Raw genomic sequence first — 26,761 nt, 5'->3', positions numbered from 1 at the left:
TCCGAGTTAGGGTGTCCGGGGGCCACAGTCTTGCGGGTTCCTCCAGTCTCTGTCAGACCAGTAAGTCTGGGTTTTTTTTTGTGTGAATTTGAATTTTGTTCTACATTTTTCCCCTGCTCTGTCTGGGGCCCTCTACTGTGATCCTTGCCAGAGCAATTCGTGGTGGTAGCCAAGCACCATCTAGTTCTTCTGGGCTCAGGCTGGTGGAAGCTATGGTTCATGTGATTAGTCCTTTGGACTAGTATTTTCCGTGTGTCTTTGGTTTTCTTCTTTCTCCTCTGCTCCAGACAGGATGGAACCAGTAGATGTATCTTAGATGGCCACTCACAAGCTTTTAAAACCCCAGATGTTACTCACCAAAGTAGGACACAGAACATTTTCTTTATGAACTGTTATGTCAACTGACCTAGATGTTCCCCAAGACCATGGTCCCCAGCCCTCAACTCAGTAACTCGGTCCCTCGAGATGTTTGGATGTGTCTAGGAAGCTTCTATGACTTTGCCTTAGTCAAGTGGTGCTGACTTCCCCTATATTGTGTGTTGTCTTTCCCTTCTTCAAAATTACCTTTTGTTTACTGTCTACTTAGTGATTTCCCCTCTCCACCCTTGTAACCATCAAAGATTGTTTTTTTCTGCGTGTAAACTTTTTCTTGGGTTTTTACAAGAGTGGTCTCATACAGTATTTGTCCTTCTGTGATTCTTATTTCACTTAGCATAATGCCCTTCAGATTCATCCACATTGTGAGATGTTTCTCAGATTCATCCTTGTTCTTTATCATTACGTAATACTCTATTGTGTCTAAAACCCGTTGCCAACGAGTTAATCTGGACTCAAAGCAACCCTATGTGACAAAGGAGGACTGTCCCATAGGGTTTCCAAGGAGCGGCTGGTGGATCTGAACCACCGACCTCTCGGTTAGCAGCAAGAGCTCTTAACCACTGCGTCACCCGGGCTCCTATTGTGTGTATGGACCATAATTTGTTTACCCATTCATTTGCTGATTCGCACTTAGGTTGTTTCAATCTTTTTGCTATTGTGAATAATACTGCAATGAACATGGGTATGCATATGTCTATTCATGTGATGGCTCTTATCTCTCTAGGATATATTCCCAGGAGTGGGATTGCTAGGTCATATGGTATTTCTATTTCTAGCTTTTTAAAGAGGCGCCATATTGTTTTCCGTAGTGGTTATACCATTTTACACTCCCACTAGCCGTACATTAGGAGTTCCAATCTCCCCACAACCTCTCCAAAATGCGTTATTTTTTTTTTAATTTATTATTTTTTTATTTTTTATTATTTGTGCCAGTTGTGTTGGGGTGAGATGGTATCTCATTGTAGTTTTGATCTGCATTTCTCTAATGGACTATTTTCTCATGTGTCTGTTAGCCACCTGAATGTCTTCTTTGGTGAAGTCTCTGTTCATATCTTTTGCCCATTTTTTTAATGGGATTATTTGTCTTTTCATTGTTGAGGTGTTTTAGTATTTTATAGATTTTAGAGATTAGATCCTTGTCAGATACGTCATAGCCCAAAATTATTTCCCCATTTGTAGGTTCTCTTTTCACTCTTTGGGTGAAGTCTTTTGATAAGCATAAGTGTTTAATTTCTAGGAGCTCCCAGTTATCTAGTTTATCTTCTGGTGTTTGTGAATTGCTAGTTATGGCCTGTATTCTATTTATGTCATGCATTAGGGCCCCCTAGCATAGCATCCTGAGGGAGGACTGGCGGTGCAGTGGTTAAAGCCTCAGCTGCTAACCGAAAGGCAATTCGAACCCACCAGGCATTCCATGGGAGAAAAATGTGGCAGTCTGCTTCCATAAAGATCACAGCCTTGGAAACCCTACAAGGCTGTTCTACCCTGTCCTGTAGGGTTGCTATGAGCTGGAATTGACTCAACGGCAACAGGTTAGTGTTGTCCCTATTTTTCCTGCCACAATCTTTACCATTTTAGGCTTTATATTTAGGTCTTTGATCCATTTTGAGTTAGCTTTTGTGTATGGTGTGAGGCATGAGAAACTTCTAGTATTTTAAAATCTCATTCTATGAAAGGTTTCTATTTCTTGAGCATGTTTTATAATACACTTACATGAGATATGTTAGTACAATTCACTATTAACGGTATGTGATCAAAATGTTTGAGACACGTGTAAACACTTTTCAAAACGCATATTCCTGGGCCTCACACTAGATCAACTGAATCAGAGCCACTGAGGTGGGCAGTGGGGAATCTTTATGCTACCACAGTGTGAGTGAGCATCACTGTTCTAGAACAAGTCCAATTAAAATAAATTATAATCTGTACTTTTGAGGAGTATTTCAGAGGACTTTGTTACCAATCTTAGGATTTAAAGTTATTTTTAAGTGTTCTCTCTTTGGTTCTCTTACTTAATCAGACACAATTTTAAACAGAAAATGCTCTTCTCTTTTTTCTACCTCTCCTTCTTCCCAAATCACCAATGCCTCAGAAAACCTAAATTATGGAAAGTGTTAGACAATCATTTTCTGAGAAAAATAACTGTGGCAACAAATCCACACCTTCAATCTCAGTGGTTACGGATGACAGGATTCTTTTGTTCAATGTCAATTTCCAAATCACTAACTGAGAGTATACTGAGTATTCCAAAAAACAGCAACAAAAAAACAAAACCGCTGTTGTCGAGTTGATCCCGACTCATAGCAATCCTACAAGGTTTCTGAGGAGCAGCTGTTAGATTCGAACCACCAACCTTTTTTGGTTAGCAGCCGTAGCTCACTGTAGCTCTTAACCACTGTGCCACCAGGGCTCCATATTGAGTATTCTAGAGGTGCATAATTTAATAATTCAGTAAACACAAAAATCCACCAGCTGTCTGTCAGTTTGTCACACTGTGGTAGCTTATGTGTTGCTATGATGCTGGAAGCTATGCCACCAGTCTTTCAAATACCAGCAGGAAAGAAAGGCCTGGCGATCTACTATCGAAAATTAGTCATAGAAAACCATATGGATCGTAACAGAATACTGTCTGACACTAATGCTGGAAGATAAGTCCTCTAGTTGGAAGGCTCTCAAAATACACAGTGGCTTCAACAATAGATTTGAGCATACCAACAACTGTGAAGATGGCAGAGGACTGGGCAACTTTTTGTTCTGTTGAACATGGGGTCATCCTAAGTCAGAGCCAACTTGACAGCAACTAACAACAATTACAAACACACAAATGAGACACACGGTGCATGAAAAACCTGAGCTTAGAAGTTTTAGTGTGATGGTCCCATTATAAAGTCATACAAACTATGATTCAAGACCCAGTCACACACAACACAGTTCACAACACACTAGGAAAAGGTTAGCCTTTCCCACTGCAAATAAAGCTACTGAGCCACCAAGAGGATATGTCTATGTTCCAAGGCAGGTGAACTTGGTCTCTCCTTTTCTAGACTAATAATACCCCTTTCTGATTAATAACTCAAGTTTTGAACACAGCTCACTGAGGATAAGACAACAGACAGACAAAGGCTAACTGGCACACCAGGTAACAGATCTTTACCCTTTTTCTGATTAGCAAAGTATTTTAAACTGGGAACTAGCCAGAAAGACGAAACCACCACCAAACAGCCAATCAGTAAATAATCTGAAAACAAACAAAAACCATAACAGCAGAAGAAAGGCAAACAGCATCTAAAATGTGTTGAACACCTATGGTTTTTCCACCTCACTCTATCTCCTTTAGTACCTAGAAGAAACCTTTCCTATTAAGTAATATTATCACCTGCTCATCACATAGGAGAAAAATTGAGACTAAGAGATGGGAGGCAATTTCCCCGAGGTCACAGAACTTAACAAGTGAGATTTAAGTTCAAAGCCTTGAGTCTTAACTTCAAAGCCCTCAATGTCTTCATTATATCAGGCTGCTCCTACCACTGCAAAAGGTACATAGCCCTTGTTGCTGCTTAACAAGAAACAGTTTGATAAAAAGTTACTTTTTGTGTATTTAAAAACAAACAAACAAAAACCAAATCCGTTGCCCTTCAGTTGATTCTGACTCATAGCTACCCTAGAGGACAGAGTAGAACTGGCCCACAGGGCTTCCAAGGGCTGGCTGGTAGAAAAGAATTGCTGATCTTTGGCTTAGTAGCCGAGCTCTTAACCACTTTGCCACCAGGGCTCCACACTTCCTGTGTATAGGGATCTTAAATGAGACACTAAGGAATATAAAGTAAATAAAATGTATAGTACTGTGTGGAATCAGGAAAGGTTATATTTTTTACATGGTAGAAAAAAAAAAAAAAAAGCCATAAAACTGGCTAACCATTTCACATGGTTTTTAGGGGTAGGTGATCATTAAGCCACTATAGTAACACATCTTTAGAAAAATCCTAACAGTGGCCAATATTTTTTGAAGTGAGAGGCATAATAAATGGACTATAAATACAGTACTTACGCTTGTTTCACCTCCATTGCGTCTGTGTAACCATCCACCAACAGTAATTTTACAAGAGTTCTATAAGCTTCACTGCAAAACACAGTATCTTGATTTTGTGCTTTCAGGAAAATATCATATGCACCTACAAGGAAAAAAGCAACAAAAAATGAGATATTCTGAAATGGCAAACAGGGTAAGAAACACAAAACAAAGCCCCAAGCCCATATATTTCTGTTTTTTTTTTTTTTTTATACCCACCCACTCTTACCACTCTACAATGTTACACACGTGGGCTGAGCAAGCAGATGTTGTCATTCTCCCAATTTTTAACAGACCTTCTAAGGAACAACTACTTAATTCAAACGGATGGATAGTACCTGAAAAGTTATCCTTTTAAAATTTAAAAAAAAAAATTACTTTCCATAGTAGCTTTCTTAGGTTGATAAATTATTTTCATGCCAATAAAAGCAAGAAACAGCTCTTCTAAATTTGTGTCAAAAGCTGATATCAATTTCAACATAAATTGCAAAATGTGTGTTAAAGTCCAAGTAAGCCAGAGGCATAATTCAGATTGAGGGGAGCAAAAGATTCATTTTAAAGCAATCTTTAATCTCTAAGTGGGTGGTTACAATGGTTAGCAATGCAGCACAATAGCATTGAAGTGAATATAGCCTATAATTCTAAAATTAGGAGATCAGATTATTTGGCTACGACAGGACTTATACAAAAACATACAATTTTCAAATATACAGATATTTAACAAGTAAACTAAGCAACACTTGTTTGCCTGATTAACAGTTTTATTTCACTCGTTCACAATAACTGTCAGGAAATTGAAAAGATGTTACCAAAAGACAAGTAACTACACTTTTCAGTCACTTACTTTTCTGAAATAAAACTGCCTGGCTATAAACACCCAACTGAAACCACAATCCACTTTCTTGTGTGTATAAACAAATCACAATAAAGAGGGGACATAACTGAACAATCACGTACGACCTTCCGGGAATATACGACTCAAGCGTAAAGAGACAACACACGGCTAGGAATGAACACGGTATTAATGTTCGGCAGAACATACGAAGCTAATTTAGAGGTTTCTGAACAAGCAGAAATTGTTATGCTTGGACTTGTAAGTTACAGGGGCAGAGGAGTTTCCATTAGCCCCTCAGACTGAAGTAGCAGTCTCAAAAATTTATCCCGCCAAGTTAAATTTGAAGAAAAAGAGACATATTTATATTTGTCTCTTAACTGAGGAGAATAGTTTGGGCATGTGAAAGGGGCACAAGTTAATCAAACTGTAAATTAGTCCTTCCAAAGAACAATCTCTGTTAGTCACTAAACTACCAAGTGCCTTGTATCAGACTTTTGTTTGTGAATAACTCTACGTTCCATGACACTGGCAAACAATGAACTGATAGAAAAGGAAAACAAACAAATATTTGAGAAGGAATTTGACTATTATTTATTGATTACTCTATCAAACACCTAGTCTATTCAGTGTATTTTACTTTTCTGTAATGGGAGAAAATTTAAAGTCATATCTTCCTTTGAGTACCAGTATTAACCCATTACAAATTCAAGAAGAATGTTTTATTTACTTGTTAGAGTCACAGAATATCCCTGCTAAATAAATATTTTAAATCCTGATACACAGTAACATGACTGTAATAGAGTGTGCTGTTTAGCACACAGTGCACACATTTTCTTTGTAAAGGAGGCAAAAAGTAAGATGTAATGCAATTATCATCTACTTGCTAACAAGAATGAATAACTAGTTCTCTAGTTTGGTGAATACGGATATAAAGTAAGTGCATTTTCAATATTTAAGATCAACAAACTAAATCTGGAAAAACTTACTAGTTGTTTTCTAAAACCTTGGTCTTCACACCAAATTGAAGGGGCAGTCTTTATTATTCTCCATTAGTTAAAAAAAAAAAAAGTTACCACTGTAATCTATCAAGTTCATTCACCATTGGCTTACTTCTGCTGTGAAAATTGTAACACCCCACTAAGCAGACTAAGCTATCTAAGAATTGATAAAGTGCTAACTCAAGTATTTAATTTTCAAAGAAATCGTATTTTGCTAAGCATTCGAATCCTGAAATATACACAAAATAACTAAAAACTGAAAGGTTAACAGGAAGAAATCAATTAGATAAATATAAATTGTTTATTAAGACCAGAATGGGGATTTATCCTTACATTTATAATAAACATCCACATTTATATGTTTATACATAAACATAATATTTTGTTAACTGGTTAAATGTTTCAATAAGAAACAACAGTGAAAAAGGGCAATATATAAAGCATATGAAGGATTTCAGAATCTCTAAACAAAAACCGTACATTAACCTTATAATCATCTTTGTCAAACAAAAATTTCACCAGAATATTTAAATAAAATTGACAAAGGTAATAAATTTTATGATTAGTTTTAAACAAGGTAACAGTTACGATACCTGGGGAAAGAAAACAACTTCCAATCAAGCTGTCAACTCTCAAAACTCATCAGACAAAGAACTTCATGCATTTATGCTCAGGAAATTAGCAATCATATATGTTTTAAAATGTGGATATTATACAAAGATTAAAACTACTACCTTAACTAATGAGTTATATACAATAATCTTTAAAATATTTCTAAATAAATTATTGGGGGTTTAATTTTTGAGAGAAAGTTTAGAGAAATCTATAATCTCCAAGTTCTTTGTACCGGATACGTCCTTGTGGCTGTGCCCCAACTACCCCCCCACCAAAAAAACCCACTGCTGTTGAGTCGATTCCGACTCATAGCGACCCTATACTACTCAATGGCAACTCAAGTCCTTAGTCCTACACCCAAAAAAAGAGCATAAAAATGCAAGCCAATTAATCCAATATAAAGGATTCTATGGAAATTTCACATTAACACCCTAGCAAAATTTGACCCTCATCACTAAAATTCACATGAAGCGGGCAGGAGTGTAGGTTTGATTTGACATTTGCAGCTAGACATGGGAACATCCCTGATTGTCAGACAAGACAGCTTGGATTTGTCCTGCAATGACTTTATAAGTTTGATCCAGAGAGAAAAAAAGGTTTTGTGATGATGACCTGTAAATGCAAAAGGCTATGTCCCCTCCTGGAGATTCACAATGCAGATCTGCATATTAGAACTCTGAGAAATGAATTAAACCCGGATTAACAGCATTTCACAAACAGCTGACCCCAGGATGCTTTTTTCAAATAAGATCTATTAACATCCCAAAGGACCTGGATCTGTAGACCTCATTTTGGAAAATGATATGGTTGACAAGAGGGAAACAATGACTTTTCAAACCCAGGCATACAGTTGTGGTACACTTGAGGGAAATTCCTTTAGAAGGTTCTTGTGATCACAAGGCATTAGATATGGTTAAATTGAAAGGAGACAGAAATGGAACTAAAACAGATGTACAGTAAAGAGCCAAGGCTAGACTGAATGAATACAGAACAAAGGAAAACGATTAAGAATTAAAAAAAAAAAAAAAAAAAAAATGACCCTGAGTGATTGGCAAAGCTTAAGAACTTAGCTTATTCTTACTTGATACACTTTATGTCAGTATGACAAAATTTCTAGTTAAATCAGAAAATCAAGAAGCTCTTAAGTTTCTAAATTGATTCCTAACCCCCGATTTAGAGTTCAAAGCCATCAATACTAAAATAAAAAAAAAATTTTTTTGCTGCATTTATTGCTTTAATGGTTAAATCATCATACAGTGTCCTTGAAATCCGCACAAAAGCTGAAGGAATTAAAGATAATGGTAGCACTCCGTGAAGAGAAGTCAACAAAAATATGGGAATAAGAATAAGATGTGATTTGGGAAGGGTACAAGAAAGTCTAAATAAAAACATCTAGAGTTCAATAAGGAAGCTTACATCAGAGGGTTAAAGATGGCCATAAAAATTTTAAAGTGGTCAGAAAACAGAAAGAATGTCTTTAGGAAGATTTACCACAAGAGAAAGGGAAGGAGAGCCAGAAGCGCGGTTCATCGTGTCCTGCCTCTAACCTTGAGACACTGGCTTGATCACTTTAACACACACTAGTACGATGATTAATGTCGTAATCATTTTTCACTTTCAAATAAAAGTTATAATATGTGCCAAAAGAATTTTTGATTATGCTATTTTCAAATTAGTTTTTGATAAAATGTATACCTGTAAGAGTTTTATTATGAAAATTTTTGAATGTGCAGAAAACTATAAAAAATCTTATCATGACCCCCCATATGCCCATCACCCATACTTAACAATTATTATTATATTTTTCTAGACATGCTTTATCTTTGCTCTTTGTAGCTTAAGTATTTTAAAATAAATTACAGAAATCATGATTTATTTTCATCCCTCAATATACTTCATTACGATTCTTAACATTTTAGGATATCTTCCTTTAAATAATAACACTGTTTATTACCATATCTAATAAAAACCAGAGCAATTTCTTAATATCACCTACCACTTAGTCAACATTTTAATTTTACCAACCCAAAATATCTTCACTAATTTAAAGTAAGAAAGAAACAACTAATACATAAAATTCAAGCTCCATCAATACCCCAGAGCGCTTCTAATTTGTTGGGCTTAGATCCACTTTGCTATTAGAAAGACCCCAGCGTACATGTTTACCTTTACTATCCTTCCTTTGGCAGGCTTTCAACATCTCGTTCTGCAAATCAGTTTCTTCATGTGAGGGTGATAAAACTATCTGGCCATGTGTTTTATCCTCATACCACAACTTAAAAACAAAATTTCTCAGTTAAACACCAAATGGTAAATACAGTGATCTTTTCATGTAAAATAGGGCTAATCTACATTCTAAATTAGTATACAGAAAATGAAATCTGTTATGCTTTGAGTAAAAAACAAATTACCTCAGGCACGTCAAATGGAACCTCCTGATTAGCGTTGCTAAAGATTTCCGCTAATAACCTCAACGTCTTCTCGCGAGGAATAATATTTTCTTCCTGTATTTTATTCCAGACAACATCAGCTCTTTGCCAGTCACCATTCATTTCTGTAAAATGTGATGAGGCAGACATTAACAGATATACTAAAGAGAATTCATGAGGATATTTAGAACTTGGTCTTATTTGATGATGAAGGAAGCATTATTCCAAATGGTGATTCCAGGGAAAGGAAAAGGTGACTGTGGACCACAGGTGAGAAGGTGGCTATTTTCTGTGTACCTTCTTGTATCTTTTAAATTTACCTATTAAAAAAAATAATAATAATACCACACTTTATCTGTTAAACATTTTGAAAAGCACGTTGATCAGGTAGCAGAAATTATAATCAAGTAACTGAGAAAACTGCCCGTTGCTGAAATCAAAATCAGAAACAGGTGACAGTTAATTCAATGATGCCTTTTTTTAGTCTTTGCAAAAACAACGGAAACACGTATATTGTGGAGTGCACAGCTGAGGGTCTAAAATGATTGGAAGTTTTACAATGTATAATTTTCCCCAAAAGTGACAAATTTATAAACCCGCTTCACTTAGCCAAGTGGAGAGGATTGCCTGTGTCTCTCCTGTTGACTTGAATTTCTAAGACAGTGTGTGATACGTTGTACCTTCTTAGATTTCCAATTTCCACAGAATGATACTATCAGACTAAATAAGTGTTAAATGGGACAGGAGGTTTGTTAAAAAGGAAATAGGCAGATTCGTTCACATTGAAAAGTTCACTTCCTTCTAAATACTAAACCCATCTTCATAAATAGCCAGAACTTAAGAATCAAGACTTTGGTTTTAGGCATTCTAAACCACTGAGTGGGAGAAAAGATCAAGTCGTTTAATTTAATAACCTTTGCTTAGATAGAAATTGGAAAATATGAAAAATGTCACGACACTGAGTTCAACATAATTATTAAGCACAAAGAACTGTTGCTTTAAATGTTTTCTATTTTCAAATGTGAAAATAAAGAATATCTTTAGCTCTAGGAAGAAGGTTTGTTTTACAGCAGAAGCATTCCAGAAAACATGAATAAATCTGTTTCCAGGCATTCAAGAGGAACATTACCAAAACACTAAAATAAATGTGATCTTCCTAGGCTTTTCCCCACCAAAATGAAAACTAATTGCTCCTAGAATTGCAGAACTCAAAGAAGAAAAAACACCCACACTCCATCAGAAATCTCTAACAGAGCAAAACGAAACAGGTAAATAATGAGTAGAAAATATTCGCCACGTCATACACAGACTGAAGTGTTAACTCTCACCCAGAGTACACTGAAAGGAGGCCCAAATAACAGAAATTAGCCTAAAGTTCAAAGAGAAAAACAGAGCTTTTCTATTTACTGCCAAAGACGACTTGTGGACTATAGGAAATACACAGTTATGGGAGGTTCCCAAGAGAAGGTAACAGTACTGCTAAGCTACTTTTAGAGAGAGAATTTTTAAGCTCACAAAAGTATTCCAAAACCATGCTTTGGGAGGACAAGACATTACCAAGGCGCACCTGTTAAAATGGACCAGCAACTTCTAACAATATTTCAAAATGCAGATGAGAATTAATGTAATACAGCATGAAACAACTCATCATATACCTACATGAAAAGTTTTAAGGGGAAAAAAATCTCACGGAAATGTACCTGGATCATAAGACACTTAACAAAAATTTGAAGCTATCAAACCAGTCAGTATGTCAAAATCTGCAGCTGTGTATAAAATCTCACAAAGGTGCTGAAAGGCTATGACTTCCCTATTAAGCCTTCACGGCTTCATAGTCTTTCTACTCAGAGAACAATGATCATACTTGCTACTGGAAGAATCAAACAGCCACAGGTGGTGACCAGGAAATGGAAGTTCTGCCTCTATTGTCACCATCCTAGAACTCACGGTCCCCCTTTAACAAAGGAGAGGACTGTACTAAATGATCTCTAGGAACTCTTAATGCTGCAAGAGCAAAGATTTTTGACATTATTAGTGAATTTTACAAGAATAGAGCACAGCTGTGAGGCCACACTTTCAAGCTCTGTGACCAGGTGTAATGGCTGGCACTTCACACGCGATATTCTATGGTGCTAAGGTTCTAGTTCAGAACTTTAATTACAAAGCTGATAGTTTTAACATGTTACTGATATGATGAGGCCATCTCCAAACTCCCCATTTGTTAATCAGTTGATTGTGGTCTCTAAATAGCTTTCCTTTCTAAAATGAGGATTCCAGGCCTAGGGCAGGAACCATGCAACGTGAGCCTGATTGTCTTCTTGTGCCTGAAAACAAGGAACTAGCAAGGACTGGCGGAGTGGTCTCAGGTGACATAGGAGCCAACATGAAGAGGATCCCGCCGGAAAAGACGGGACAATCTGAGCAACAGAAAGAATTACGACTGTAACGGAATGAAACACAAACATATAAAAATCCATTAATTCATAAAAAAAAAAAAAAAATCACTGATCAACATTAGAGATTGCAAGGACACCAGCTCATCATTTTAAAACTTGGTCACAAAAGGGAGAAAAACTAAGCATTTATCTTTTCTTTTCCTTTGATTTCATATTACTGAGTAAAAAAGGGAAGCCTCAGAGCCTCGTGTAGAGTATAATGCCATCCCTGGGTAAAGCAATCAGAATAAGAAATACGTAAAAATATATGGATCTAAATGTAGAGACAGGATCGGAAGGATGGCCACCGGACAACCACGGACCAAGCTGCCTCTGAGGTGGGGAGGCTGGGGTGACGGTGAGGAAAAGCAACAACATTTCCACATTTATCTCCGTACACCATTGTATTACAGTCGCTGGCGGTACAGTTAATACGTCTGGCAGCTCACTGAAAGGCTGGAAGTTTGAGTCCACCCAGAGGCACCTCGTAAGAAAAGCCTATTGAGAACCCTATGGGGTACAGTTCTACTCCGACATGTATGGGGTCACCACGGGTCAGGACTGATTTGGCAGCAATGTTTTTTTCAATTGTATTATCTGGATCTTTAGTAATGTTTTACTCATATGATAATAGAGGGAAAAAGCCCACACGGTATAAAAAGAAATGTTAACAGCTATAAACACTGGAAGAAAATGACAGGTGAATAAATTTTGAGATATTAGAAATGCTGAGGTTTAAAAATTTTTTTTTTAATTGATTTCAAAAATTTTTATTGGAATATTGTAAATGTAAGGCAGCTTTATTTTTAGGTATAGTACTTTATGTGTAAAAAGAATAAACATCCTTTATGTAAAGAAGAAATTCAAGTGTTTAAAAAATAAGAAAATGGTAAGAAGGTCATTTTGTCATTTAGAAATAACTGGACATTCCTTATGCAGGTTAAGGAGTTAATTTTGCACGTCTGGCCCAATGAAAAGTCTAAATTTACTGGAAGGACAGAACTGAAGTGTGAGTTATGACAAGTTCTCCTAACAGATGACGGACAGACATTAAACTTTTTGGTATCTGTGGAAAATGAAAGCACTTCTAGAAGTCACCATTTAAAGGTACAAAGGACTTACTCTTTCTATTTCTTATTACTCGGTGTTGGGTTTGAAAAATCACTGAGCTACAAATCTTCGTTTTGTGTACATTTCTGTAATATGCTGCCATTCCCAACAAAATTAAGGATATTTTAAAATAAAAACAGAGAGAAGCCACTCTTCAACAAATATCTAAAAATAATTAAGTCAACGCTTCCAAGCGTGAAAATTACACTATGAAAAAGAACAAGTTGTAAAAAATTCAGGTAAGCCAAACAGTTTTTCAGAAATCCACAATCCAAAATACGGATTTTCCAGTGTAACAGGACCACATTTCACACATCATTATATACCACGTTTCTTTTAAAGTAAATCAAATCTGTAGTGTTTTATTGGAGCCCTGGTGGTGAAGTGGTTAAGAACTTGGCTGCTAACCAAAGGGTCAGCAGTTAGAATCCACCAGCTGCACCTTGGAAACCCTCTGGTGCAGCTCTACTCTGTCCTACAGGGTCACTATGAGTCGGAATCAACTCGATGGCAGTCAGCTTTTTTAATAGTGTTTCATCAACTACGTAACAATATTTAGTAGGGGTCAAAATCAGAGGATAAAATGTAGAGAGGGGGCAGAGGAAGGGGACAGCTTGCTTTTTCTTCAGAAAGGAAAAAACTGGGGTTATTAGAACCAGGTTATCTACTTATAGAGCTACAGATGATAGGAAGTATACAATTAGGGTTAGAAAGTATACTTCCCCATAAGGATTCCATTGGCTTCCAGCCTCGCAAGAGGCCAAAGACACCCCGGAGAGCTCCTTAGACTTCTGGCCCAAATACAGAGCAAGAAGAAATTAGAGGGAGGTGCCCAACAGAGTCCCTGGGTGGTACAAAAGGTTAACTTGGTTGGCTGCTCATGGAAAGGTTGGAGGTTCAAGTCCACCCAGAGGCATCCTGGACTTTCCACTTGTTAATCTGCTGATTGGCGATCCGCTTCCAAAATATCAGCCACTGAAAACCCTACGGAGGACACGCTTACTCTGACACGTGTGGGGCCGCTACCAGCTGAGACTGATTCAACAGCAAGTGGTTTTTGTTGTTGTTATTTTTTTTTTTTTTTTGGTCAACAGAGCAGATAGAGGCCATTAAGGAGGAAAAAACAGTATTAAACTTCAGAGACTACTAAGAGAAATTTTAAGAAGAATCTAAAAGTTGTTTTTCTTGTTTAAAACAATAATAAAAGTTCATCTGCACAGGAAAAAGAATTTGTGAGGCTGGCCACCTCTCCCCGCTCCTGGGACTACCACCTTTACCTCGTGTATCCTTAGATGCTGTTACTGCAGCTCTCGGCTACGTGTCCTGTCACTAGAGCCTTCACATCTGCGGTGCCTGCCAAAATGGCTCGCAGAGTAAGCGCTTCACAGGTACTCTTTCTGAATAAAAGTTCATCCAGTCTTCTATGCGGACTACGTTAAATGCAGAGGCTCATTTGGAATCATAAATTCTGATAACCTTTATTTTTAATTTGCCTAAAATTAATACTGACAAGAGGAAACAAGAACTTCTGCTCAGGGTGCACCGAATGCACGTTAACGGTAGTGGGATGATACAGAAAAAGATAGCGAGATGGTTGCACAACTTGAAGAACGCAATCAATGTCACGGAACTGCTGTATGTTTTGTTATGTATATCTTCACCACAATTAAAAAATAATAATACTTAAGCATGAAATAGCTCTTTAAAATGAAGAAAAAAGGGGAGGGGGGTTAGCAATCAAAAATCACCAAAAACCAAACCCAGTGCCATCGAGTCGATTCTGACTCATAGAGACCCTACAGGACAGAGCAGAACTGCCCCATAGAGTTTCCAAGGAGCGCCTGGCGGGTTCGAATTGCCGACCCTTCGGTTAGCAGCTGTAGCACTTGACCACTACGCCACCAGGGCTTCTGCAATCAAAAATAGTGCTGCTTATAGTGAAAAATTAAGACTTCTTATTCTGTACGTTCAACAGCAACCTCAGCAACGTGTGCTAGACTTTAACCATCATTCAAGCCAAAGTTTTAAGAATAATATTATGAAGCCTGCAGCTAACAACTGGTATGTATATTTTAAAGCAGGTATGTCTTATAGCTACACCACCAAGATCCAAGGTAAAGCTTATAATAAATACAAGTTCAAAAAGACTAATGGGTCAATTTATTCATTGTTGTCTATGTTTGCTGAAGGAAAATTTGCCATGAGAAAAAGACACCAATAAATCTAGATCAAATATCTACAGAAGAAAAAGGGAAAGGGCGCTGTCTGTTTTAAGAGTCTTTTTCCCCTCAACTCCCCTGAAAGAGACTGTAGGCAAAGCTCCCAAGTGTGTAAACTGGTATCATCTTACTAAATAACACTGTCTGATAGTAGAGATTAAAAGTTTTAGAAATGTCAGTCACTTTTAACCCTTAATACAAATACTTGGAACTCAGCCTAAGGAAACAAGTATTTGAACAAAGATTAATAATGTACTGTTGCTTTAGAATATGAAAAACTGAAAGCTATTCAACGTCCAGCAATAAGAAATTGGTTGGATAAATTCTAGTACATACAGAGTGTATTAATTAGTCATTTATAGGTGATAAAATGTAAAAAAAAAAAAAAAAAAGAGAGAGATTATAGTGTATTATTGAGTCAAAACAATTATAATATGATCACATTTTTAAAAAAGTGTTTAACAGTGCATTTGTATAGATGTGCACTTTCCTGGAAAAAGACCTATACAAATTAAAACAGTGATGGTTCTTCGGCTCTGATAAAGATTTTCTCTCAGCTTCCCATCGCTGCAGAAAAATGTCAGAAATTGTATAATGTCTAGTGATACAATATAACATTTTGTGACAAAGTTCAGTCTGGCCTCCCTTTAAGCCTCTGCTGAAGACTTAGCATTTGATAATTCCGGAAGCTTCTTGAAAGCCTGATACTTCCTTCTTGCTGCTGCCTTCAACAGAATAAAAAAATGCCTCAGAATGCAAATATGAGGAATAGTAGACCACTTACTATATAGTCTTAACAGATTGTAGTACAGCTGGTCTCTATCACATTCAAACAGCTTCTGTGTCAGCTCCACTAATTTTTCCAGGGTTTCAACCTTAAAAATAAGATTAACAGATGGATTTAGATCATGTAAAGAACATATTTTATAGCTGACAAATCTCAGTTGAATAATCTTTCAAATTAGTGTCACTCAAAGGGTAGATTAGCTTCACTTCAAAAGCTAGACGGCTGAAGGACACTCTGGACTCAAGAACACCACATGAACAACTAACTATCCAGCTGAGAGGCCCTTCACGAAGCCACACTGTGGAGAACGCGAAGATACTTGGGGAGGAGGTCGGGGTGGGGAGAACTCAATGAGCATATCCTCCTTCATCCAAGCATTATACTCCTCTTCCCCATGGCTTTCACTTGGCACGGCGTGGACGGATACTTGCAATGGAGAGGGGTTAAGCAGGACGTCCGCTAGGCTCCACCAAGCAACAACTCCAGCCACTAAAGACTGATGCAGGTTTCAATTGCTAAGGCAACAAAGTCAGCCTCCCCAGACCAAAAACTAGGATAAAGCAAGTTAAAATCTTCAGGCCCAAGTTAAAATCTTCAGGGATTCTACTGGACCTCCGAAACAAGAACTACTGTCTTTTGGAAAACTACCACACACTTTTTCCATAGTGCTATATCCCCTGAAATCCCCAAAAGCTCAAATACGATTTAAGATGTCAGAAATTAAACACTAACCTGATTACTTGCAATACATCTATCACAAAACCACTGAAGTCTTCCATGGCGGGCTCTAATGCCTGGAGTCTGTAAAATACAAGTCATAAAGCACACACAATGAGGCTTTTGATGAAATGTTAATTTTTCCTCAAAGACAGTTCTCCTTCTAATGAACTCACTGCCTCCCTTCCAAACGTATACACTGAAAGAAACCTAACTTAGCCCCACAGTTATCGAAGACCTTTAATTAGGATCTGTATTTAACCTGTGTCCGGAAGAAGATTCAAGTTATTTCAAACTGCTGCTTTGCAGGCCAATGTTCACTCTAAATCCTTCATTAATAAAAATAGCTCAGCTCTCTTAGGTTGAAAAAGATATCTTTTGAAGTAATGAACTAAATAACTCCAAAATATGTAAAACACACACACGCTTACTCACTTCAGTGATTTATATAGATTCAGGAAGTTAGTTATTACTTTATTACACCAAATCATTAACAATTCAACTGTCACAACAATAAGTGATTGGCTTCTGTTTTTAAAAGAAATATGTTTTGTAAAATTTACAGTGATGAAAGAACTTTAACAACACAAATGCTTGCCTAGTACCTAAAACTAAATGTCTGAAGAGTAAAGCAAGCCAAGTACTTAAAACTAGTTCATAGTCTTAGTTTATTTCAGTAATTGAGATGTATGTTATATCCCCAATTAGGAATTGCTAAGGTTCAGTTACTAACTCTGGCTTCGAAGTAATTTATAATTTTAGATACTGGAATAAAAGAGAAACCATTTCAACGTAACTCCAAGGATCTGTCACCCTAACTACAGTATTTCCATCGTCTGTGCAAGGGCTTCATTTCAATCACATTACGGTAAGGAAACTACACGCTCACTAGCCCGGGCAGCTGCGTGCCGAGGAGGTGTCTATACTGCTCTCTCCACTCAGCTCTGTAGACGAAATCAGGTATCACTTGCATATGATCTCTTACTTGTAAGTTCCCATTATTTTTATTTTTACATAAGTTAACATTGTACAGTCGGCTCTCTGTATCCACGGGTTCCGCATCTGCTGATTCAGCCAACCTTGGGTGGAAAATATTTGGGGAAATAAAAAGAAAGTTCCAAAAAGCAAAACTTGAATTTGCAGCACACTGAGCACTACACTGAACCCACTTCACCTCTATGAGCACTACTGTGAGGACGTTGAGAGCGAGAGGAAGGAGTGCAGGATGGAGGAAGAGATGGCTGGCTAGCTCTGCAAAGGACTACAGCCTCAAGGACTTCAAGATTATGAGTGAATCCCATCAGATGATGGCCAGGCAGCATCGGCGTTCCCAGAAGAGCTCTAGAGCTTCCAGAGCAAGTCTTCAATTGTGATGAAACAACTATTTAGATAGTATTTACATTCTACTAGGTATCAGAAGTAATCTAGAGATGATTTAAAGTATATGGGAAGTCACCTGGAGCAAAAGAAAACGAAGAACACCAAAGATACAAGGTAATTATGAGTCCAAGAGACAGAAAGGGCCACATAAACCAGAGACTACATCAGCCTGAGACCAGAAGAACTAGATGGTGCCCAGCTACAACCAATGACTGCCCTGACAGGCAACACAACGGAGACTCCCTGATGGAGCAAGAGAACAGTGGGATGCAGACCTCAAATTCTCGTAAAAAGACAAGACTTAATGGTATGACTGAGACTGGAGGGGCCCCAGAGGTCATGGTCCCAGACCTTCTGTTAGCCCAAGACTGGAACCATTCCCAAAGCCAACTCGCCAGATAGGGATTGGACTGGGCTGTAAGACAGAAATTGATAGTGGTGAGGAGTTTCTTGGCTCGCAGACCTATTAGACTATGTGGGTTGCTCCTGTCTGGACGCAAGAAGAGAAGGCAGAGGAGGACAGGAGCTGACTGAACGGACACGGGGAATACACGGTGGAGAGGAAGAGTGTGCTATCTCATTAGGGGGAACGAGGAGTACACAGCAAGGTGTATATAAGTTTTTATATGAGACACTGACTTGATTTGTAAACTTTCACTTAAAGCACAATTAAAAACAAACAAACAAAGACGAGACCTGCTGACCTGACAGCGACTGGAGAAACCCTGAGAGTATGGCCCCCAGACACCCTTTCAGCTCAGTAATGAAGTCACTCCTAAGGTTCACCCTTCAGCCAAAGATTGAACAGGCCCATGGAACAAAACAAGACTAAAGGGGCACACCAGCCCTGGGGCAGGGACCGGAAGGCAGGAGGGAACAGGAAAGCTGGTAATAGGGAACCCAGGGTTGAGAAGGAAAAGTGCTGACATGCTGTGGGCTTGTTAACCAATGTCATACAACAACGTGTATACTGTCTAATGAGAAACTAGCTTGTTCGTAAACCTTCATCTAAAGTTCAATAAAAAAAAACAAAATGGAGGAAAAAAAGTATAGGGGAGGATGTTAGGAGGTAATACGCAAATACTGTGCCGTCTTCTACAAGGAACTTAAACACCCTCAGCTTTTGGTATCTGCACATGGCGGGGGCGGGGGCCGTGGGATACTGATGGACGAATGTCCAATTTTAAATTAAGGCCTGAAGAAGAAACTAATATCTTACATCTTTGGCAGAATAATAGCAAAGGTGGCACAGCAGAGGAGATTTTATGAGAGTTCTCATTTTGACTGTCTAAACTTCCCACATTTTGCGATACAAGAAATAAAAGTTGAATAAATTCATCGTTGGACTACATGCTCAGGTATCATTAATATTTACATTTGAACACAATTTCTACTAAGGATTTTCTCACATTATCTGCTTTGTTTCACAGGCACCAGACTGAAAATGAAGTCGACATCGACGTCTACAAAAAGCCCTCGGAAAAAAACTGTAGATAATCCTCTTCAGAACCTGGCAAAATGCAAGGGCGACATTCACCTGCACCTTTCAATACTGCTGCTGATCCAAAGGCCAGTGATAAGAAATGGGACAACTGTGACGGCAAACTCCTCCTGTTTGGGCTGATTAATCTGCCCATCACTGGCAGGAGAGCTGACTTAGACGGCAGCTATTCCTAGGTTTCATTTTGAAATTGAGAATGGTTTTCATACATGAACCTCAATCATCAAAAGAACATCTAGGTCAGATCAACTAAATCTCCTAGGCTTCTGTAACGGTCTACATTTCCGGCTTATCTCTTAGCATCTTACTGAATTTTAAACACTGTAAGTTGAAAGCAGAAATAGAAAGAGGATGTAATGAAAACATGGAGAATAACATTCTAACTAGAACTGTTGAATTGGTGTATGTTCTGCTACGTGTATTTGCAATGACGACAACAAAATAAAATTTAGAAAGAAAAAAAATTATAACAACAATAACAACAACAAAAAAAACCTCACTGGCATGTGAGCATAGCTTACCAAAAATGAGCTACTGCTTAATTAAAACAATGAACTCACTTCTAGTTTCTATGCTTTTGCTCCGTGCAATCTATTTCATGGACAGTGAGGATAGTCATTGTTATAATAAAAACTGTCAGGGCTGTTTTCTCCTGGGTTACTGTGTTTCAAAGCACTTTCTGCCACTGGCAGTGCAGTACTAGGCTTACTTGTGCAGGAAAATAAAAAGTAATCCAAAATACAAAATAATTTTCATTAGTTTACTCTGATGTAATAAATTTGGTAGCATTTACTAGTATCCTAGTAAACATATGTATTTTCTACTAGTGTTCTAGTAAAATATATATATCAAAGAATTATTACCATATAAAGTGAAAAGAAATGAAGATTCTTCTACTGTATTTTGAACTCCATCTCAAGTAAGATCATCCTAAATTTGACCCAAAGAGGTATAGAAATTTTCATCAGTTTTGATTTTTCTTACCACTACTGTAGAAATGAAAAATGGGGGGAAAAAACCAAAACGAAGCACCCCTGACCTCTAGTCCTTTAGGAGGAAAAATCATGTCATGAGGGGCAGAGGGTAGAAATGACAACAGTAACAAAAACCCAACCCAACTATCTCTCCTCACAGCTGGGACGACAAGGTAAGAAAAAGGGTATCATGGTACTTTGTCCTTGTCTCTATAATCCTGAGAGGCAGACTCAAAGACTGTGTCTGTGGCTGAACAAGTCTAACAGTCTAACCATCATAAACTAAACGTGATGCACTTAACCAGCTGTTACAGGAGCTACTAAGGAAAACAATTCACGGGAAAGGGGGTATGAACGTGTATGAGCAGTGACATCTCTTGAAATTTGGAGGGAGTCAGAAAACAAAGCAACCACCTCTACAACCCATTCTGTATATGTTAAGACCCACCCCGGCTTATTAAGGAAGGCAAATCGGGATAAAACCCTGAATTTTATCTAATAAAGAACAAAGGGAAGAGTAGCAAAGACTGGGAGATCACTGTAATCCAAACTTTTGATCCTAAAACAACAGCCATACCACGAGGGGTTTGTTTCCCTGTTTCTTCCCCCAAGTGAGAAGACAGCAAATGTACTCTGGATGCAGTGTGGTGACTGGATGAGGCGGAAGGGCAACAGCAGATATGAAAATGGTATAAACTTGATTTGGAGATTTAAGCTCTGATGACTGGTTAGACAGTAGCCCCAGGGAAAGTCAAGAAAGGCTTGTTTTGAAGGAATGGTGAGTGGTTTTGATAGTCTGGATATTGAGGGGTCAGGAGATCACGGAGGTGGGGGCAGGGGAACCAACAAAAATGTGAAATCAGGACCTGACTTCAAACCCCGTGATTACTATTAGCTAACAAGCTCCACAACCAATCTCTGAACTTCAGTTCTTCTCCCTGAATTACTTCTCAGAGTTGTTTTGTGAGGCTCATGTGAAGATGTACATGAAATCCATTTGAGAAGTAAAAAAGTGTTACTGTTAAGCTGCTAATCCAGGTCTCAACGTCAGGGAACAAGGTTTTATGCAGCTTTGTGTTTGTGCCAGGAAGCACAGGGCTACAGATAAAATTAAATCAGGTATTTCTTTATAGAAACCTTTGATACGGTTATTTAACATTTCACACTATTATTTAACTTTTGACACTTGCAGGTATCATCTCATCCCAGCTTAAAACCAGGAATGAATTATGCAAAAGGTGCTTTGTTACTTTATTTAAATAATCTGCAACACTCTCTTCCTGGGAGGTGACTGACATACCTTAAAATGTACTTGACTAAAAGAATAAAGTCAATTTTTGGCTTACAGAGAAATACCACTTCATAATTCGTAGCAAAAGGGGTGCTGGACTAGGACTCAGAAGGTCTGGGTTTTAGTCCAATCTGTCTACTATGAACCACAAATGAGGTTTCCTCATCTATAAAGAGTTACATTTTTGTCTGTGTACCAAGGGCCTTAAAAACAGGCATGACATTTAACCCACTTCTGAGAAATGACCCTAAGTAAATAATCTAAGGACCAAATACGTCTGTAGGTAAAGATATGAATTACAATTAATACTTATCATAAATTTTTTTCTCAAGAGAAATGAGCCAATAAATTTTCGTTCGTATGTACAATGGAACGACGCGGCCTTGATTACATGTGGACGTAGGATGAAGTATTAAGTTCTGATTCATTTCAATTATACATAAAGATTTTAGTAACTAATAATGAGACTTTAGCAAAACCACCGCCGCCGAGTCGATTCCGACTCATAGCGACCTATACGACAGAGTAGAACTGCCCTGTAGAGTTTCCAAGGAGCACCTGGAGGATTCAAACTGCTGACCTCTTGGTTAACAGCTGTAGCACTTAGCCACTATGCCACCAGGGTTTCCAATGAGACTTTAGACTTGGCATATTTTAAAAAATAACACATTTACTTGAGACTACACACAAGGAAAAAAATCAGACTGAGCATCATTACTGGTAAGTCAACATATTTCACAAACTGTATTTACCTGATATTCTTACATAAGTTTGTAAAAGTAAGAATTTGTGAAGAATTCTCTGATGGCCCATCTCATAAGACAAGGTGTCATGAGAACACCGTCGGAAGGAACTAGGAATGGTTAGGCTGCAGAGGGTAAGACTGCAGAAGAGACAAACGGTTGTTCTCAAACACTGGCAAGAATGTCTTATACAAGGAGTTTGCAAATGTGGTCTTTTTGGTGTTACCTGACAGAGTCCTCAGAGACAGACCTTCCCGCCCCTGCACAGGCAGTTCAATTTGCCCAGATTGCTGTCTCCACTCGTGTGGCTGGCTCCTAATTCATCCTTTAGTTCTCACCTCAGACACTACTTCCTGAGAAAGATTTAGACTGAAACAGGTCCTTTCTCTTAAGCCATTATGACATTTCATAGATTCATATTTTAAGGTCTAGATTTCCGACTCTACTGTCAAGAGTCATTATCAGTAATTAAAGGAAGGGAGCGAGGGAGAAAGGAAGGGAGGAAGAGGAGGGACAGTAACTGGTTTAACTGGGAAGCCACTCGAATGCTATCACTCACCTTAGTTAAAGGGTTTCATTAAGGAAGTTTCAGATGAAGAAACATGCCAATGTCAACTTTAACTCCCAGCATGGTGGGAGATGCTACATCAGATCTAAGTTGGCCCTTGGAGGTCATCTGTTAATTCATTCTGGTACCAGTGCCAGCTGCTGTGGGGTCAACCCCAACACATGATGACCTCGCGTGTGTGAGAGTACAGCTGTGCTCCACAGGGTTTTCAATGGCTGATTTTGGGGGTGTAGATTGCTGGGCCTTTCTTCCAAGACATCTCTGAGTAGAAACATGCCTGTAACTTTTCGGTTAGCAGCCAAATGCGAAGCATGTTAACCAGCTGCAACCTGCCGTACCAAAAAAAAAAAAAAAAAAACCACACCAAGAGACAAAACAAACTCGCTGCTGTCGAGTTAATTCAGGCTCATGGAGACCCCATGTGTTACAGAGCAGAGCTGCTCCATAGGGTTTTCTTGGCCTTATGGAAGCAGGTTGCCAGCCCTTTCTTGCATGGTGCTGCTGAGTGGGTCTGAACCAACAACCCTGAGGTGAGTAGTTGAGTGTGCCACCCAGGGACTCCTGATCCACCCTGCCTTCTGGTAACTAAGGTCACTATACTTTAATTGTTAACTATCATTTGAGATGACCAAGAAAAATATCTTGAAAAATCCCCACAGCTATGATCCCAACTCAGGTCCTTATTAAATCTCACTGCCTCAAACCCCCTTTAATCTATATATACCACATCCTTCTGCTAGTATGAAATCTTTTTGACACTGCTCAGAGTCCACTGTCTTCTGAGTGAACCCCAACTTCCTTATTCTGATATTGAAGGGTTTCTAAGATCTGGAAACAATCTCTCCTTCCAAAGCCCTCCTCACAAATCCTATACTCCAGGACAAATGAGCTGCTAACAGATTTTCCTTCTTTTGTTAGGGTATTCCCTTCCGCCTCTAATGCACTTCCCAACCCCATCAAACTCCTGAATGTTAAAATGTTACTGTATCCATCAAACCCACCCACCACTGCCGTGGAGTCAATATCCATCAAACCCCACCTCATATCCCATTTCCTCCAGAAAGTCACTGAATTTCCTACCCGGGGAATAAGTTTCACTCTTAAGTGCTCAGTACTATTTGCAACTTTTTAGTCTTACATAGGAGTTATCTCCATGTATTACTCTCACAGTAGCTCCTTGAGCATTTGATCTTAGTCTGATTCATTTTCTCTCTTTCTTTTGGAAGAAAATAACTTTTTCTGATTATAAGAATATATGCTCATTTTATAGAAAACTCACAAAATACAGAAAAGTATAAAGAAAAATACCAGGTATAATCCTACCTCCCAGCAATACTTCATGTGTAGAAACAAAATACAAAACTATGTTAAATGTATTATAGATGATACAGAATATATGCACACCATCTTATTTTTAAAACAAAACAGAGCATGCACTGAATGCTGCCTCAATCTTCTGTCATTTAATGTGAGTATTTTTCCGACTGGTTCACCTGATTACCTCCCACAGTACAGCAGATACAAAGCTCTATTGTATATTTAGTTTTGGAAATTCAACTGTAGTGAGTCTATCCATTGATACTACTGCTTTTTGGGAAATGATAACATGTTACTCAGTACTCTTTCCTGGCTTATTAATTTTCCTTACTTTTTATATTTTCAATAATCCTTAGAAAACTGTAAGACAGAAGTCCCAGGCCTTGAATTCTAATGGTGAAAAAAGAACTTCCTGCCTAAAGAGCACATCTTTAGCTCACTTCCCACTAACCACAGAAAAACACAACTGAAAATGTGCATCAGTATATTCTCAGAGCATTTCACACCTTGCCATTCTATCCCAGGCTACTATAGGAGCTCTGTAAAAACTACTTTTTACCCTTTATACAATACTGCCTACATCTACCATGAAAACTCTGGGCATCAGCAGACAGCCAATCCTAAAAGACTACCCTTAATATACACTGGCAAAGCTCTGAAGTAATTTAAGAGGCAGTCTTCTCTTGCCTAGTTATGTTACAAACGTACCTTACACTAAGCATCATAGTGTGAATTATGTGGGGAAGTTAAAGAAGACAATACAATCCGTACCTTTAAGGGACAAAGAGAAGTGTATTTATTGATCACCTACTGTAATTCAGGAAACACGCAAGATGCCTTATACATATTATGTGACTGAACCTTAAAGACAGATACTATGTTCCCCTTTATAGATGAGGAAATGCAAGCAGAGAGAGGTTTCATAACTTCTCCATTATCCCATAAAGAGGTCGATGGAAAAAGGAGAACTGACTCTGATGCCTTTGGCTCTTTCTGCTATGCCTTGCCCATTCTGTAAAGAGAGGCACATGACTCTCTCCTGTAGCCTCCCACCACTATCACCTGAAAACCTGAGCTTCATTTTACTCTGATGAGTGTCTAATACCTACCTATACCACGCATAAAGAACAAAACTCAACAAGCAGAAGGCCCCCTCATTTTCCGCAGCATTGTGCATGCCCAGTGCGAGAGTTTATACCGTTTTCCAGAAAACGCAAACAAACTGCTTGAGCTACAGAAGCATCAGCCTGAGACAGTATGTTCCGCTGCCCTCTGACAAGTGGGTAGATGGAGTCATAAGACAGAAAGAGAAGAAAGTTCTGAATTAATTTCACAGTCCTCCTTTCCCATACTAGACTTTTCTTTGGAAAACATCAGGAGAAACAATACCTCTCTGGGTTTTATGCCTGTTTTACATTTCCCGATAAGCAGTCATCAGTATGCAAACACGGGGGCCAAATCCCACCTTTGCCTCCCATCCCCCACAGGCGCTTCTGGGAAAAGGAAGGAGGACGGATAAAGTAGGATCTAAGAGAAACATGACTATTGATCTATTTATAAGTCCATGATTTTAATCACGTGAAATCATTCTTCTTAAGGCAACAGGTATGTTTTCTGTTGAATGTTTTGTTTTCTTAGGGGACACAGAATTGTAGGTGCCCTCTGACTCATCAATGTCAGTAAGCAAAATTCAATTAAGCTTAGATAAAATATACTAATCCTAAAAAGGCCAGGTTTGTCACCTACCACTTCCCATAAGCAGCTTACCACAGTTAGGAAAAAAAAAAAAAAGGAGAAACTTTAAATTAAATGCCAAACAGTTGCAGACAGCACCTGTTTGGCTGATTAACTTGTAGACAAGCATTACAAATAACGGAGCATGGCCTGCGGCAAATTAAATTCCACCGCTTTTAAGAACAAAGAATTCCTTGGCAAAGAGGATTAGCAACTTTACACCCAGGAATGCCAGTTTAATTTAATTGTTCCACAATCCAAGATTTAATATGCAAATATCATTTTGATATATAACAGTGAATTTAACAAAGTGAGAAAACAAATGCAATATACAACCAGACTGCCTTTTCTGAACTGTAATTATATACACTAAAGAAGCTGGCCCAGTTCTTTTTTTTTTACCCCATTATCGGGATTGAATTCTATTAACATGAATCAGAACGAGTGTAATTAAAGGTTAAAAATTTTAAATGTGTTCTAATTAAAGTCCAAATAGCTGCACCATTAGAACACTGTGGTTCAAACCGCACCTCAATGATCTTCTTGGCCTCTTTGTAATTTCCCATCTGCAGGAAGGCGAAGAACAGATCATACAGCATCATCATTTCACCTTGTTCATGGCTCACAAAGTCCATCACTAGGGAAGAAAGAAGAAGATATA

At 38.2% G+C, this 26,761-nt stretch overlaps 1 protein-coding gene across 1 annotated transcript in view; it reads right to left on the bottom strand.

Moving 5' to 3' along the window:
- LRPPRC (leucine rich pentatricopeptide repeat containing) overlaps positions 1–26,761 on the bottom strand; it is a 118,672-nt gene that overhangs the window by 19,831 nt on the left and 72,080 nt on the right. Inside the window, exons 25-30 of the mRNA XM_010595900.3 lie at positions 26,631–26,737; positions 16,608–16,676; positions 15,873–15,963; positions 9,307–9,449; positions 9,062–9,170; positions 4,427–4,550 (exon numbers count right to left, since the gene is read on the bottom strand). Coding sequence (XP_010594202.2) covers positions 4,427–4,550; positions 9,062–9,170; positions 9,307–9,449; positions 15,873–15,963; positions 16,608–16,676; positions 26,631–26,737 — 643 coding nt within the window. The remainder of the gene's footprint in view (positions 1–4,426; positions 4,551–9,061; positions 9,171–9,306; positions 9,450–15,872; positions 15,964–16,607; positions 16,677–26,630; positions 26,738–26,761) is intronic.

Source organism: Loxodonta africana, chromosome 26 (assembly GCF_030014295.1).
Source record: "Loxodonta africana isolate mLoxAfr1 chromosome 26, mLoxAfr1.hap2, whole genome shotgun sequence".
In the NCBI taxonomy this organism is placed as follows: domain Eukaryota; kingdom Metazoa; phylum Chordata; class Mammalia; order Proboscidea; family Elephantidae; genus Loxodonta; species Loxodonta africana.
Note: the sequence above shows the minus strand (reverse complement) of the source record. Positions and strands in the feature narration are given on the sequence as shown.